The sequence below is a fragment of the Micromesistius poutassou genome (genome assembly GCF_964030765.1).
Source record: "Micromesistius poutassou genome assembly, chromosome: 8".
NCBI classification, from domain to species: Eukaryota; Metazoa; Chordata; class Actinopteri; order Gadiformes; family Gadidae; genus Micromesistius; species Micromesistius poutassou.
This window is the reverse complement of record NC_140278.1, coordinates 18427161-18443493: the sequence shown is the minus strand read 5'-3', so window position 1 is coordinate 18443493 and position 16333 is coordinate 18427161. Positions and strand designations below refer to the sequence as shown.

The window sequence follows — 16333 nt, the reverse complement described above, 5'->3', positions numbered from 1 at the left end:
TCATGCCTAATTGACTAAAGCCTGACCAATCACTAACATTAGTCTACTTTCCAGACCACACATTTCAAATTTGGTTTACGTATTAGTCACTTCACAGAGGCTTCTTCATAGCCCAAACTCAGGTGTCACACATAACTAATTATGGGTCTGCTCTTTTGATGCTCCAGGGCATTAGTAGACAGAACTAGTGAAGGTAGGTCAGCCCCGGCCCTGGTTCAGGAAGGGCATTGACGCCGATCCCCTCAGTGTTGAAATTAAATGTACAAAATGTCTCCTTCCTTCCAGAACCGCTTTGTCGATGCCGTTAACAGGTGGGCCGCTTTGTGCGTGAGCTTGTAAAAACGATATCTAATTCAATGATAATCGTATGAACAAATAATCTGACATGTATTTGTGCGACCACAGGGTTGGTGAACTGTTGAGGGTGAAGGTGTGTGATCTGCGTGCTAACCAGGTGGTTTAAGGAGCATTGAGGCTGAAGGTGTGTGGTGTGTGTACTCCCAGGTGGTTCCACAGAGACATCACAGGCCTGGAGGCAGAGGCGCTGCTCAAGTCCCGGGGAATCCACGGAAGCTTCCTGGCCCGGCCCAGCAAGAAGAATGTGGGGGACTTCTCCCTCTCTGTCAGGTACGGCCAGCGCCAAAACCTACGCACTACGCGGGTTTGCTTCCCTTCGCCAACAACACGATCACACATTCAAAAAAAGTAAAAAAAAAACTAGTATTGTCTGAACGCGGTTTGTTTTGTAGAAGTCATTGCACTCCAAAGTTCAATGATTTTTTTAAAGGTCATTCATTACACTCTTGTATGTACCAAATTGTTGTCACGTCTCTTCAACTTCCTATTTTTCTTAGACAAACAAATATATGTAGGATCAGATTGAGCATCACACAATTGAAAAGGTTACACTAAGTTCACAGAGAACTTCTTTATTTTTACTTTAATTTGAAGACCTTATTGGGGTTTCTCCAAAGGCATTTTTTTTATTAACACATCGTAAATTTGATGTTGTTGTCCTAGTCATGCTTATTCTTTGTTTATATATATATTTTTTGAAATGTAATATTTGTCATGTTTTTTTGGGCTGAAATTAAAAATAATACTCCCTTGCCAAAAATATATGAAATAACAATATTACAATACTACTGATACAATACAAAAATACTGACTGCACAAAACCTGTTTTACATTGGGAGAGCAATAAATAACATTTACCATGTACAACTGCTAAATACTCAATTTATTAGTATTTTGCAGTCGTTTATGCATATTTATGAATAAACAGCTATCTATATTCTATAGCCTACACTATACATAACATTCATTTAAATCAATAAACTGACTAAACAAACACTCAAACATCCCAAAAGAGTGAACAAATCCCCTGCATCAAAGAAAGGAATGACATTAAAAAAAGGGTTTGTCATGAATTACAAATATTATAATTAAAATCAAGAAGAACAAATTCCTGTTTTAATGGAAGCTAACGGTAGTACTCATGGTGTACTCATGGTGCACGTGTAGACCGCTGGTCTACACGTGTGTGTGTGTGTGTGTGTGTGTGTGTGTGTGTGTGTGTGTGTGCGTGTGTACGTGCATACATGTGCGTGTGCATGGGCTGATGCATCGACATGTCCGGAGGGACAAGAGGGGGACTTCAATCTGACCTCCTTTACTGTAGGTCCTTTACTGTAAGCGATCCCACAACCAAGCGGTTTGAGTCACCCCCCGGGTGTGATCTAACACCATCGCCATTCCCCCGTTTGTACCGACCCGATGGGTCCGCAGGGTCCAGGACGACGTGACCCACATCCGCATCCAGAACACGGGCGACTTCTACGACCTGTACGGCGGCGAGAAGTTTGCCACGCTGTCGGAGCTGGTGGACTACTACACCAACGAGAGCGGCACGCTGCAGGACCGCGACGGCCAGCTCATCGAGATCAAGTACCCTCTGAACAGCTCTGACCCCACCGCCGAGAGGTCAGTGACCCCCCCCCGTCCCAGACCCGTCCGTACCCCCACCCTATACCGTTCATTTAACACGGGCAGGTACAGCACGCACCTGAACCCAATAGTTCAAGTCTGGGAGGAAAAAAATGGACAAAAGAAGAGGGTGATATTTGCATGCCCTCAGTCTCTTCCCTCGTGTCTGAATGGCTTCAGAAAAGTTGTTGTTGTCTGACTGAACGCACTATCGAGCATCAGAGGAAAAGCAAAAGGTTACGGCGCCGCACAGTGCAGACGGTGAATAAGCTTCGTCGTAGAGTAGTAGAAGCAATTCTCTGGCCTGGGATCGCCCGCCCAAAGCCAGAAGAGGAGGCAACTGATGTACAAAATGTATAAAGAGGGTGGAAGAAAGAATGTATTCTTAATGTCGAACAGAAATCAATTGGTTTGGAAGCAAGAAGCCCACGCCAACGCGTGACAGAGGACTGATGGCATACAGATATTCAGAACATGTTCATGGTGAAAAGTCAAACTGTCAAACTGTCCATTCTATTGAAAAAAATAAATGTCATCCACATGCTTTAAAATACAACATTAGATCAGATTATATTCAAATTGCTTTAATATTTCATATCGTCTATGTCAGAATGGGTGTCTGTTTTTGTGTGTATTTGTGTGTGACTGCAGATGAATATCAATTCAAACACACACGTACAACCTCCCTTCCTCTCTCTCCATCTCTCTATCTCTCTCTCTCTCTCTCTCTCTCTCTCTCTCTCTATCTCTTTCTCTCTTCAGCGAACTTCCCTTTCTTGCTGCGGTTGGAAACTTTGTGTTTTGACACTTTTCAAAAAAAGTGACCAGAGCTTTTTGCCTTCCTCTCTAGCTTACTCCATTGTGTTCTCAGCTTGCTCTTATTTTTCTAATCAACTGTCTTCATCTCACCTCATCCAGCGATTCATCACCTTGTGATAGGTGATGAACCTTAGCCCAGATAACGATGTGAAAAACAGATGTGATGACACCCCTCCCTAAACAGCTACCTCTTGCATGCGACATAAAGCCTTGAATAACACATCAGCATGCATGAGAACAGACACCTGCACGCCTGCACACATTTTGATTTATACACATTAAGACCAGTACAGCTGTGTATTGGTGTAGATATGAATTGTCATTTCTCCAGCATTGCATTGTTTTGAAATCTAAATGCAGTGTGTTTCTTAGCATGCATTTCATATAGTTTAGAATGATCGACGTGTTGAGTGTGCAGTGCAACGTGAATATCTATACAATAAGGAGATTGTAAAATGCACGGGGACATTGCAGCAGAGGCTGGTCGAATGGGGTTAGAACAAGCTATAAATACTTTGTTGTCTTCAGCCAAATCTGTCACCAGAAATTTTCCGACCACAAAGCAGGAAGTTCAGAAGAAGAAATCGAGAACCGGGCCTAAAATTAAGTTAGAGGCAGCACAGCTCTGGACAAGTGTAAATTCACTCATTGTCTGTCTCTCTCTCTATATATATATTTCTGAGAATAATATCAACCCACGTTGAACATCTGATAAGAAAGAAATCAGATGTTTAGATTTATTTGATGTACAGCATTCTACAGAGCATGTCAGTGTCTGTGCCTGTTTATGCAATTAGTCAGTTATCTGTAATCCGGTGATCAAATAATTAGTATCTGGCTTTCTAACCCTACTCCCCAATACGTTTTGCAGAATAGTTTATGTATGCTTTACCACATTCTAACGCATATCATAGAGAAGTGAATTGCATTGGAAGGAAGATAAGTGTAGAGAATCAAAGGTAACCAGCCCCACTCAGTCACACACACATGGTGGGACTATAGCTACATGTCTCCAACCCTCACCCAAAGGTCTCCACATGTTAACACATGATATATTGTGAAAAACCAAACCGGTGTAGAAGGACACTGTAGTTGCTGTTGTGAGCCATCTTTAGGGCACTGGGCTTGTTCCTCAAGGTCCGTAGATCTGTAGGCCAAAAGGCCTCGGAGCCTCTTCCTTCCTTATTATCATGAAGCTGGCTTCACTCTCTCCGTCCCTGTGGATAACGCCGTAATCTGTCCTCTGACCCAGGTGGTACCATGGCCACCTGTCGGGCCCCAACGCAGAGAAGATGCTGGGCAAGCGCGAGGAACCGGGAACCTACCTGGTCCGGGGGTCCCTGTCCAAGCCAGGGGACTTTGTCCTGTCCGTCCTCACGGACGAGAAGACCAAGAAAGGGGACCGGCGGGTCACACACATCAAGATCCTGTGCCAGGTGAGGAGCCTCTCTACCCTCCCCTGTGTGTGTGTGTGTGTGTGTGTGTGTGTGTTTGAAAAACTAGCAAGTGAAGGTAATGCAATTTGTGCATGTATTTGTGTGTACAAAGTTTTGTTTAGTGCAGTGTAGTTTAGTGTGTGAGCCTGCATTTGGTGTGTGTGTGTGTGTGCGTGTATGTTTGTGTGTGTGCACTGGTATACGTCTGCGTACCTGCATGTGTGTGTGTGCGTGGGCAGGTCCGTATACGTGGGCGTACGTGTGTACACTGAACGTGCGGTGGTGCGTTTCAAAAGGGGCACGGCCCATCCCGTCGGCTGGGAAACACAGCGCCGCTCTTGTTTCCTCATTTGTTCATGCAATGCCTGCTGGTCAGAGATTACTCACCGTGGCTGTACGCAAGCCCTCTGACACCCTCAGGAGGGGTACAGCTCAGCCCCAGTTAGATGGACACTAAGGCCCTGTCCAAATTCTCCCCCTTCCCCTAGATTTGAGCCCTAACCCTAGGTTTTGCGCCTTCCTGCGAATGGGTACGGTGTCCCAATACTTAAGGGAGCCATGTTTTTTCACTTAAAATCATTCCTTGAACGCTAGCCAGCTCGGTAGTGGACTTGCAGCTAAGGGCACTCAAAGCAAGTGTTCTTGTTGAGGGGAGAGAAATGGGACTGGGCCTTACAGCTGATGTGTACAGCCAGCAGTGGACCACGCCTGAAGCACTCATACCAGCTTCCAGTGATGAATCAGTAGAATGTATCTTTCAGTAATGGTAATGTTTGTGGAGACCACACCAAGGCAAAGTGGACATTTACACCTACGTCTCAATTCACAGCACAGCAATTCCCCTTTAGGTTCTACCGCTGCTTCTAGGTCAGCTAATGATGAAGATAGAGAGGTATTACTGCGATAGACAGAAGTGAACTCACGCACGGCACATTTATCACTCTGTTTATTTTCATAGATTATTTTAAGGGTGGTTATTTTTAGCTGCGGTTCACCTCACGGCAAACGCTGCACACTTTCTCAGAGGTAAACATTGTTTGGTCCGTGAGAATGAAGGTCTCAGAGAGGAGGTTCGTCTCAGGAGTGTGGTGACTTTCTATCAGGCCTCAACACAGTGTACGCTATCTCTCACTGCACAGGGAGAGAGTCATATATATATATGAATCTATATATCTCTAGATATATAGATTTGTATAGTACAATAGGATTCATGGTTCAGGCACATGAGTGTTTGCATATGCGCTATGTGTTTGTATGTGTTTGCATGCATACTAAAGTTTGTGTGTGTGTGTGTGTGTGTGTGTTTATACGTGTGTGTGTGTGTGCATGTGTATGTTTATGTGTGTGTGGGGGTATCTGTGTGTATTCGTGTGTATCTGTGTGTGTGTGTGTCCAGAGCGAGCGGTACACGGTGGGCGACACCACTTTCTACGACACCCTGACGGAGCTGGTGGAGCACTACAAGCGGGTGGGCATCGAGGAGATCAACGGACACTGGGTACACCTGAAGCAGGTGGGGACGCAGTGGCTCAGCACTGAAGGGAAAACAGCCACAGACACACACACACACACACACACATACATGATGAAAGAGGCTCCGCTGGGTTAAGAGCCAGCCTCTGTCCATTGTGTTCACAGAGATTTACAATATTGAATATGTAACATGATATGATACAAATACGGGGCTAGGCCAAAAGTAGGTTCATTCATTTAAATTTCAAAAATGTACAGAACTTTTCAGACATTCTTGAAAAAACGCATACATTCTTAAATATTACTAATACATTTTACAGCTGAAATTGATGGAAAGAGCTGAATGCATTATCAATCAGAATTGGATTAAAGACAGCAGGGGATTATGGATGATGTTGGGAAAAACAGTCTGTCTAGTTACTTGACCAGATAAAATGAGACGGAGAGGTAATAAAGTCTGTCAGCACGAGGGCCTCAGACTTATTGAGTAAAGTAGCAAAGGTGATACAGATTCACAAAGCGTGAGAGATCGAATATTTCTAAGTCCCTAACAGCGCTGAGGTCATCTGGAGCCTCGCCTCCATAGAAGTTCTGCTTCAGAAGAGCATGAGGTGTTCCTGTGTGATGCAGTCTTATGCTGTATTTTCCCTCCCAACGAGGTGTGTGCGTTTCGAGGTGTGTGTGTTTCTGGATGTTTAGCTTGACCTTGAGCCTCCGGGCTCTGATGTCTTTATGAGTGTCTTCTGTGTTTCTCCTAACCAGCTGCGAGGGCTTCTCGAGGGGTATCTTGACCCTGAGCTGTGGCCGAATGTTATCAGCAGACTGACTGCTGTTCTTGCGAATGTGTGGTGCATTGTATGAGTCTCCAACATCTCCCATAGTTGGGATATGCAGCCTCCGGCTCAGGCCTTGACCTGAAAAAAGAGTTAACTATATTCGTAATGTACATGTCATGTGATGTGCTCGTTAGGCTATTTTGCCCATCAATGATGTTATTCAACTGTACACGTACAATGTAGTACCAAGGATTTAAAACACGGAACGTGTTTTAAATGTATTCCTTCATCAGTTACGTTCTCCCCTTTAACTCCCTCTCCTCCGTGTTGTTTCCCTCCCCCTCTCTGTGTCGGCCCCTTCTCCAGCCGTTCTACACCACCAGGGTGAACGCAGCAGACATCGACACCAGAGTGAGGCTCCTGGATCAGACAGCCAAGAGCCCCGAGGAGGGACCAGGGGAGAAGAGCAAGGCGGGCTTCTGGGAAGAGTTCGACGTAAGTAATTTTGTGCGCTTCTTCTGGCTTGTTCCAGTTCTTGGAGAGGTATACTGCCATCGTGTGGTCGGATGCTTGCTCCACTCTCAATTGAATTAGCTTTATTGGCGTGACGCAAGAATGTTGGTTCACCACACACATAACAACGGCAATATAATATAAATAAGTATGGACGGATAAATAAATATTATAAAATATATTAAAATAAAATACGAAACATAAAATGTAATTGAAATTATACGAAAACAATTTAACCAATTAACAAAAATAACATTCTCTCTCTCTCTCCATCCCCGTCCCTTTAGACTCTTCAAAAGCTTGAGGCAAAGGTCAAGAAAAGCAGAGAGGAGGGCCAGAGGCCAGAGAACAAGAGCAAAAACCGATACAAGAACATTCTTCCCTGTAAGAACTCCCAAGAATCCTAATCTGTTTAACAGGGATGAACAAAATCCCATGTAGAGTGCTGGTGCTTACGTGTTGCCATTATTTCTCTCCCTCCCTCTCCCTCTCTCCCTCTCCCCCTCTCTCTCTCTCTCTCTCTCTCTCTCTCTCTCTCTCTCTCTCTCTCTCTCTCTCTCTCTCTCCCCTCTTCTGTGTTTACGCTCCTTCCTGTTCCAACACAAGTCAATGACACGCGGGTTGTGCTGGAGAATGCAGACCCCACTGTGGTGGGCTCAGACTACATCAACGCCAACTACGTGAGAGTGAGTGTGTCCTTGGTTTGCACAGTCAACATAAAGAAACAGACAGACAGAGATAAAGAAGAAAAAACTTGACCTTATCAAAATAAAAGTACATTTAGTCATTTAGATGCTTTTATTCAAATCACCCTGCAGTGAATTCAGTTAGGCATCTTGCTCATGATGCCTACATTTAGGCTAGGGAGTACCCAGTACCTTTCATACATGGCCACACCTACAATAGTTTGAGTGTTAATGACAGATATGTTCCTTTGTGTTTAATCATCTGTTGTTTTTGTTTGTATTCTTCGTGGAATATGCTCTGTAGAACACGTTGCGGCCAGATAACGACAAGGTCTTCATCGCCACCCAAGGGTGCCTCCTGACAACCGTCAATGACTTCTGGCAGATGGTGTGGCAGGAGAAAACAAGGGTCATCGTCATGACAACAAGGGAGGTGGAGAAAGGACGGGTCAGTAGAAACAATAAAACAGTATAAGTACTTATATATACATATATATATATATATATATATATATACACAGTGTAATATATTATATAATATTGATACAGTATCATCATTATTGACATGGAATTATATATCTTTAAATAATAATCAAAGAATTTCGGAAAATACTATATACACTAATATAATTTCTAGGGCTGTCAAGCGATTAAAAAAATGTATCTAATTAATTACAGGCTCTGTGATTAATTAATCTAAATTAATCGCATCCATTTCGCTTACATTTTGCTGAGAAAGTATTTCAAAATTATTTAATTCAAATAAATTATGGCAGATGAGTGATTCAATGAATAATAGACATTCAAGTTCAATATCTCTCCTATTTAAAACATGTCTTTCATTAACACACGGTGAATTTTAAGAGCAAATTAATAACATTTCCATCTCACTCAAGATGCAATGCATTTCAGGCAAAAAATATACAATACTTTGTTTTGACTTTAACACTTTTTCTTGAATACTGTATGTGCCAAAAACTCAATCTGAAAAAAAAAAAATAAAAATAATTTTTATTTATTTATTAAGTTATTTTTTCTGTGATTAATTAATCGAAAGTAACGTGTCCATTTCACAGCCTTAATAATTACTAATTGTTTCATGTGTATTTTACACCACACAGAATAAATGTGTTCCTTACTGGCCGGAGGTGGATGCATACAAGGAGGTGGGGCCGTACGTGGTGACCTGCCTGTCAGCAACGGACGCCAGCGACTACAAAGTCAGAGTCTTAGAGATGGCCCCCATAAACGAGGTAACAAAAACCAGACACTGCCCTCAGACCCTTCCTCACCTCACCCCCTGTGCACCACTCTGATAGGAGGTGGATAAACGTACATTTGCTTCAGTGGTGTAGCCCAATGAATTGGTATGGGGGGCCCAGGCCTGGAACAGAGCAGGTCCCCCCCCCCGACCACAGCACCGGGCTCAGCAGACACGTGGGGACAATGTCTACTTATGCAAACTTTAATTCAGCAATTTTGTGAGGTAAACATTCTCCATAGCGATAAAATCATTTATTAATTATTTAATCTGCGCGGCAGATTTAGGCACCCGGAGTAACCAATTGACAGATTAACATTCAAGACACTTGCATGATCCTGGGGGAAATGGTTTCTGAAACAATTGCTACGAAGATAATAGCAAAGAGCAGACCCTTACCTAAAACGTGGCACCCCGGGTCAACGGACACACCACTGAACTGTGAACACAAACCGATGCTGGTGAACATGCATCGCCTCACCACCCATTAACCGTTCCGCAGTCCAAGAAGACCAGGAAGATCTGGCACTACCAGTACCTGAGCTGGCCCGACCACGGGGTCCCCCAGGAGCCTGGCGGGGTCCTCAGCTTTCTGGCTCAGGTGAACGCCAAGCAGGAGATGTTCCCCGATGCTGGGCCAATGATCATCCACTGCAGGTCTGAGCGGACTCCTCAGCCCAACTCACACACTCCACAGCATTCAGCTCATCAACATCGTATCATACACTAGGCTGTGTTGGATCTTACATACTTGGCCTGGTTCCTATCCTGTTCCCAGATAGGAAATACCACTGAAATGATTCATCTGTCATTTTTCGCGGTTTCGTTGGAAAGTATTAAAATCATCTTTCCCAGATGTTGGAAGGACAGGGGCCCGGGGAGATAGTACTGCGTGACTCTGAGTGTTATTTATAAGGCACAGAATATAAACACAATTGGGCTTGATATCATAGAATCATGGATGGTAGAAAAGAGGTTATTGTATTTCATTTTCAACAACCCGATTAGTTGGCAGCTGAGCAGAAAGGCGGTTGACACAGGGACATGATCTCACCATTATCCTTATAGGAATTTCCCCCCATGTGATTTCATTAATACCGAGGCTGCGGGTGTTTACAAGTGGTTTATGGTTGTAATTTTTTAATCTTTAAGTACGTTAAGATGCACATGTCATGTGCAGGGAGCCATGACAAGAAACACTGTTCCTTCCTGCTGCTGCCCCCCCCCCCACCCCCCTGCCCCCCGTGCCCGGCTCAATGTGACAACATCCACTCCATTCAGTTTGAATCCCCTTGCCTTTCAGCTGATTGAACCTACCTGTGTGTCTGTGTGTCTGTCCAGTGCAGGGATAGGTCGGACAGGCACCATCGTTGTGATCGACATGATCCTCCACACCATTGACTGCCAAGGTAAGAGACAAATCAAAAGGAGCGAACCCCTGCGTCCTTGAAGCCCTGACCTGGAAGGGCGACACCAGATATCTGTGAACGGGTGTTTGTTAAAGGTCCCATGTCATGCCACCAGGTGTGAGTGTGATTAGCCGTTACGAGCCGTTTTTGAAAATCGGGCTCTTCTGACATCACAAGTGGGCGTGTCCACCTAGATTTGTGACGGATAGATGAGAAACGTGTGCTACAGTCCACCGGGTAGGCTGGTAGGCTGATCTATCCAGCACGCATCTAGGTGGACACGCCCACTTGTGATGTCAGAAGAGACCGATTTTTCAAAACGGCTCGTAACGGCTAATCACACTCACAACTGGCGGTATAATATGGGACCTTTAAATCCTGATGGCTAATGGTGCGTCCCTGCCCCTTGTTCTCCTCTCTCCGGCTCCAGGGGTGGACTGTGACATCGACATCCAGAAGTGCATCCAGATGGTCCGGGAGCAGCGGTCGGGCATGGTGCAGACGGAGGCCCAGTACAAGTTCATCTACCTGGCTGTCTCAGAGCACATACAGGCCTTCAACGCCCAGAGCAAGGCCTCCATGGTGGGCTGAGAGAGAGAGAGAGAGAGAGAGAGAGAGAGAGAGAGAGAGAGAGAGAGAGAGAGAGAGAGAGAGAGAGAGAGAGAGAGAGAGAGAGAATCCCTAGATCTGTTCCCTCCACCCAGTACTACGTTATGGTGTTGCTGTTTGAGTTCATTTTATGATGTCATCTCAGTTTAAGTACAGAAACCCTTAGAAAGCTCACTCTCCTCAACTGTTAAAAAAAAAGAGGAAATTCCTCTGACGAGGACACAGAGTAAACACATACATGAGTGCTAACAGTGTATTGACGCCAGGGGTTACAGACATTTGAATTGATGTCCAACAGGCTTTTGTTTGTTATCGCAAACCTCACGTCTCGCCACCGACTTATATCTGCTATCTGTTAGGTTGACATGAACCTCGACACTACACATTAGAGGGCAAAGTCTACTACCACCCTGACTCAATGCTCTCTCTCTCTCTCTCTCTGTCATTCTGTCTCTTCTCTAGGAAACCGAAACAGAGTACGGAAACCTACAACTGATGAAACACCCGACTGCAAGTAGAAAGGTCTCCAAGTGAGTCAATGTAATGTGCTTTTGGGAGGAAGAGAGAGAGAGAGAGAGAGAGAGAGAGAGAGAGAGAGAGAGCGAGCATGAAAATGAAAACGAATGTGTGAATTGCATGTCTACCAGGAAACACACACACACACACATACACGTGCCCCCCCCAGCGGGCCCAGTGTGTGTTTAGTGGAGGAGGTCCCATATGGCAGCAGCCCTTGATTTGTAGCGGGTTTATGGGATGTCGTGGAATTTTGAAGCACAAGTGCAGCGGCTTTTACTCTAATCCTCTTTGGATACGGTAGGACTACAGGCAAGCCTGGTACCCCCCCTATGCCAAACCCCTAGCCCCCAGCCCCCAGCCCCGTATTCTGATTATCTTCAGGCCTTTGTTTCCAGAATAATGGATATCTTTGTGTCAGTCTTACCGGGGTAATACCGTGGGATAGAGGGACCCTCTATGTGTGCACTAACTCACTCACTCACTCCCCGGCGAAGGAGAAAACTCACTCCGATACAACACCACACAGTTCACACGGCCGGAACGCTCCGCCTGAACTTTGACCTATTTGGAACCGACTCTTCTTTCGCAACATGTCCCATCATATCTCTCTCTCTCTCCCTCCCCTCGGTTACTGTCGCCAAGTCACATCTGTTGCCCTTGTTGGGGTCCCCTGGCTGGTGAAACGGAGCGAGGGGCGTGGGGATGCTCTGTCGCCAGCGGCCGCCGCCGTCTGGGGCTTGCTGTCGTATTTATGTGTGTAGTCGCTGGTAACGGACCCAGTTGGCCGGGCTCCCACGACCGCAGCCTCCCCACTGCTGGATCTGTTTAATTAAAGAGTTGAAAGCAAATGCCACTGCTCATTGATCGCTACAATCTGCTCCACACAAGGCGCTCTGGGTTGATGTAGCAAATCATAACGCGGCGGGGATGAATCCCATCAAACAGGCTGGGCCAGACATACGCGCGCACACACACGCACACACACACGCACACGCACACACACACACGTAAACAAACCCATACACACGCACACACACGTAAACGCACCCATACGTACACGCACACGCACAAGCACACATGTAAACGCACCAATACACACACACACACACACACACACACACACACACACACACACACACACACACACACACACACACACACACACACAAATACCAGACACATACACACACACACACACACACACACACACACACACACACACACACACACACACACACACACACACACACACACACACACACAAACATAAACACACCCACACACACACACATTACAGTGAACATTATGTATTTTTCTTTCCTCTGGAACAGGAACAAGGAGGAGGTATATGAAAACATGGGCAAAGGAAAGAAGGATGTGAAAAAGCAGAAATCTGAGGAGAAGAAGAGTGGCTCTGTGAGGAAAAAATGAAAGAAGATGAAGAGTTCAAGACGGGAACATATTTCATGAAATGATATCATTATATTTTTATGTTGATATGCAATCTTTTATTACAGTTTTTGTTGATGACAAGTTGAATAAGAGTTTAAAACCCATAAATAGCGACACTTGTTTAAAATGTTTTAAATGTATAGGATGACTAATGCATAAATCTGTTGAAAATAACGTGTGGGGTAACGTATGCGTTGGTCTTTATTCGAATCGATGAACCAATAAATCAATACTGCTACGCAGATCCTTAAGAATGGCAACATGCTGTCAGTCTCAAGCACCGCCCCTTTTAAGGAAAAGCTCACAATTACGAAAGATGTATGATCTTTTCCCTTCCGAGGAGACCCCTCCTTCTCCGCAGGAGGTGCCACAGTATTATGAGGAGCTCGTCTGCTGGGACTTTCAGTTAGAAGCAGACTTGCATTGGTCTTCAAGCTGCACATGTCCTACCGTACAGACAAGGGTTGAATAGGTCGAGATCTCTTTGTTATTTCCGCACAGATTGCATGTCGCAAGATAGTTGGTTCTGCAACATTTTAGAGACAAGACAGTGGAATTCATTTCAGGCGTGGTTCGATAGCTGCAGAAGCAAGACATTTTTTTTAATCAAATGTGGGAGTTCACCTGTGAGGAATAACAAGACAATAGAAATCCAACCGGAGAGGGAGAAAGAAAAGCGCCATACTGTAACTGCAACTGCATTAGGATTCTCTTCGACGAAACAAAACTATGGCTAAACCCAACTACTCTGGGACCTTTCACATGGTTTCTCAGGAAAACATGGATGCCTACCTCGCAACTTTGGGTAAGAGTCAAGACTGTTAAAATACCTCTGGCCTGTGCACAACTTTTCTTTATTAGTATTACTTGCATTCCTGGCGCCTCCTAGACCTAGAGTACTTGATGATACTTCTCCTCCGGCAAATCACATCACTCCCATGGGATTGTGTTCTGCTGTAAGTGGATCCAGATATAGGCCTACATTTGGTAATCGCTTGGACGCAACCTATTGTGTTTAAATGTAGGTTGGTATGCATCTATCTGTTTTTTTGTGTTGAGTTTCCCCCGCATGATCCCCGCACTTGTTTGTAGTTATCTACCCAAATGGTTGCCCTGCTGTATTGTCGTTGGTGACCAATGCATACATTTATTTTCTTTCTCATTCAGATATCAATTTTGCGCTGAGGAAAATCGTGTGCTTACTGAAGCCCACTAAACAGGTGGAGCACGACCCAGCCACGGGGGCTATGAGGATCCGCACCATAACCACGTTTAAGAACTTTGACATGGATTTTACTCTGGCCAAGGAATTCACAGAAGACCTCGGACCGGTGGATGGACGGGTCTGCCAGGTGGGTCGCGTCTGTCTCATGGATTGTTTATTGTGTGTGTGTGTGTGTGTGTGTGTGTGTGTGTGTGTGTGTGTGTGTGTGTGTGTGTGTGTGTCTTTTTTCTCAACCAGCTGTATTTGCTGCTTCATCTGTGTTGTAACATAATAGTTGTCACAGAGCTATTCGGCAAAAGGATTTTTGCTCACTGCATCTCAATAGTACTTAAAGAGGGGAAAAAACAAGACGTATTGGAATGATACACACACACACACACACACACACACACACACACACACACACACACACACACACACACACACACACACACACACACACACACACACACACACACACACACACACACACACACACATTTCATTGTGCTCAAAGCCATTTGGGTTGCAACACAAAGTGTGTCTGCGTGCCTGTGTCAGTGTGCACTTCTACAAAAAAGAAAGTTCTGTCCTTGCTGATCTCCATATGAAAAGACTCTTTCTGGTGTTTGTATTTAAATGTGATTGTATATTTCCTCAGACTACTGTGGACTGGGAAGGAGACACGCTGGTGTGTGTCCAGCGAGGGGAGAAAGAGGGACGGGGCTGGACTCACTGGCTGGAGGGAAATCAGCTGCATTTGGTGAGGATGCTCACACAGGACACTGGCAGGAGGTGGACCGCGGGGAGGAGGATGGAGAGAGGGGGGGAAGATGGCAGAGATAAGGAGAGCGATATTCAGTGATGTGCTTCACTGTTGGGGTAGACAAGATATCTTTCTCTATCGGCATTTGGCTAACACATCTAAAACAACAACAACCAAGGTATGCAGAAAAGGGGGCGGGGTGTGGTGCTCCCTCATTCCTTTTTGCCATTAAGTGTCAAGTCACGTAACAAAGGGAGAAGATTGCAGTCGATTCAGTTCTGACTTCAACAAGGCCTCTAATTCCCCCCCCCCCCCCCCCCCCTCCCGTGGTTTTGGTACTGCCTGTCACTGCTCATTAGCGTCTCACACAATCGCCTCTGTTGGATAAATAGCTCTATCCAGGATGTATTATTAAATACTTGTGGGGAAGGGGGAACAATGGGCGGGTTGAACTTGGGTTCAACCCGGAGAAAGATCCACAGCGGCGGCCCTTCAAAGAGTCTGGGATGGGAAAGACAAGAGGCACTTGTGGGAAGAGAGAGGGAGCGGAAGTGGCTGTGTGGGGGATTTCTTCAGCCTGATTTGCGTAACAATGTATTGCATCCCTTTTGTTTAATATGTCGCTTTCAGTGTGTGTGTGTGTGTGTGTGTGTGTGTGTGTGTGTGTGTGTGTGTGTGTGTGTGTGTGTGTGTGTGTGTGTGTGTGTGTGTGTGTGTGTGTGTGTGTGTGTGTGTGTGTGTGTGTGTGTGTGTGTGTGTGTGTGTGCGCTAACCCACTATTTGCCTCCCTCCCTCTCTGCAGGAGATGAGATGTGAAGGCGTCACTGCCAAGCAAGTTTTCAAGAAGGCGGACTAAACCATCCGACTCGGTGGGGGAGCTTTACAAACACACATTTACATTTATTATTTAGTAAGACCGAAAAATGAGCTTGGTACTCGGTATACTGAAGTGAGTGGCTTTTAATTGTTAAAAAATAAATTTGATGGATTCAATCAAATCATTTAAATGAGTTTGCATTTCTAACCACAGTCGTGTTGTTGAAGATTTGTCCAATATGTTTTTTCTGAAAACATACTTAACGGTAGGAATGACATAGTGAGAGACAGTTCTACAGAGAGTAAGTACGTTTTTTTGCACAGATTTGGCCGGTATTGTATCGTTTCTTAAATACATCTAATAAAACGGTCAAACTATTTGATAGTTTGCCAGACAAAATAACTAGACCTTGTGATTTTCAGATCACAGATCAAAAAGTGGAAGGATAAAGAGTATTTGTTCTAAATATGTAGATCTTGGCTTTGAATTTAAAGATAATGAATTTGAAAAACGTCAATGTTAGTGTTGTCAAACTGCATGATTTGTTTAATAAATTGTATGTGAATCTATCCGTATTGTGTTAATACACTTCTTTATTGTTTGTCTA

At 44.8% G+C, this 16333-nt stretch overlaps 2 protein-coding genes across 2 annotated transcripts in view; both read left to right on the top strand.

Annotated features, from left to right (window-relative positions):
* Positions 1-13123, top strand: part of ptpn6 (protein tyrosine phosphatase non-receptor type 6) — a 14673-nt gene extending 1550 nt beyond the window's left edge. Inside the window, exons 3-16 of the mRNA XM_084471354.1 lie at positions 505-627; positions 1789-1983; positions 4058-4241; positions 5638-5754; positions 6857-6985; positions 7291-7387; positions 7610-7689; positions 7994-8137; positions 8811-8942; positions 9453-9607; positions 10292-10359; positions 10790-10941; positions 11431-11498; positions 12819-13123. Of these exons, the coding sequence (XP_084327480.1) occupies positions 505-627; positions 1789-1983; positions 4058-4241; positions 5638-5754; positions 6857-6985; positions 7291-7387; positions 7610-7689; positions 7994-8137; positions 8811-8942; positions 9453-9607; positions 10292-10359; positions 10790-10941; positions 11431-11498; positions 12819-12918 (1744 nt within the window). The 3' untranslated portion in view covers positions 12919-13123. The remainder of the gene's footprint in view (positions 1-504; positions 628-1788; positions 1984-4057; positions 4242-5637; positions 5755-6856; positions 6986-7290; positions 7388-7609; positions 7690-7993; positions 8138-8810; positions 8943-9452; positions 9608-10291; positions 10360-10789; positions 10942-11430; positions 11499-12818) is intronic.
* A 219-nt stretch (positions 13124-13342) lies between these two features.
* Positions 13343-16295, top strand: rbp5 (retinol binding protein 1a, cellular). Its single transcript, XM_084471357.1, has 4 exons — positions 13343-13744; positions 14107-14291; positions 14805-14906; positions 15712-16295. The coding sequence occupies exons 1-4, from the start codon at positions 13669-13671 to the stop codon at positions 15763-15765; spliced, it is 417 nt and encodes a 138-aa protein (XP_084327483.1). The 5' UTR covers positions 13343-13668; the 3' UTR covers positions 15766-16295.
* Positions 16296-16333: the final 38 nt, after the last annotated feature.

Bases quoted from the DNA above. Each gene is read 5' to 3' on its own strand.
- rbp5 (XM_084471357.1), top strand. From the start codon at position 13,669: ATGGCTAAACCCAACTACTCTGGGACCTTTCACATGGTTTCTCAGGAA. The intron at 14,292-14,804 runs GTGGGTCGCGTC...ATATTTCCTCAG, and splicing joins TGGATGGACGGGTCTGCCAG to ACTACTGTGGACTGGGAAGG. The intron at 14,907-15,711 runs GTGAGGATGCTC...CCCTCTCTGCAG, and splicing joins AGGGAAATCAGCTGCATTTG to GAGATGAGATGTGAAGGCGT.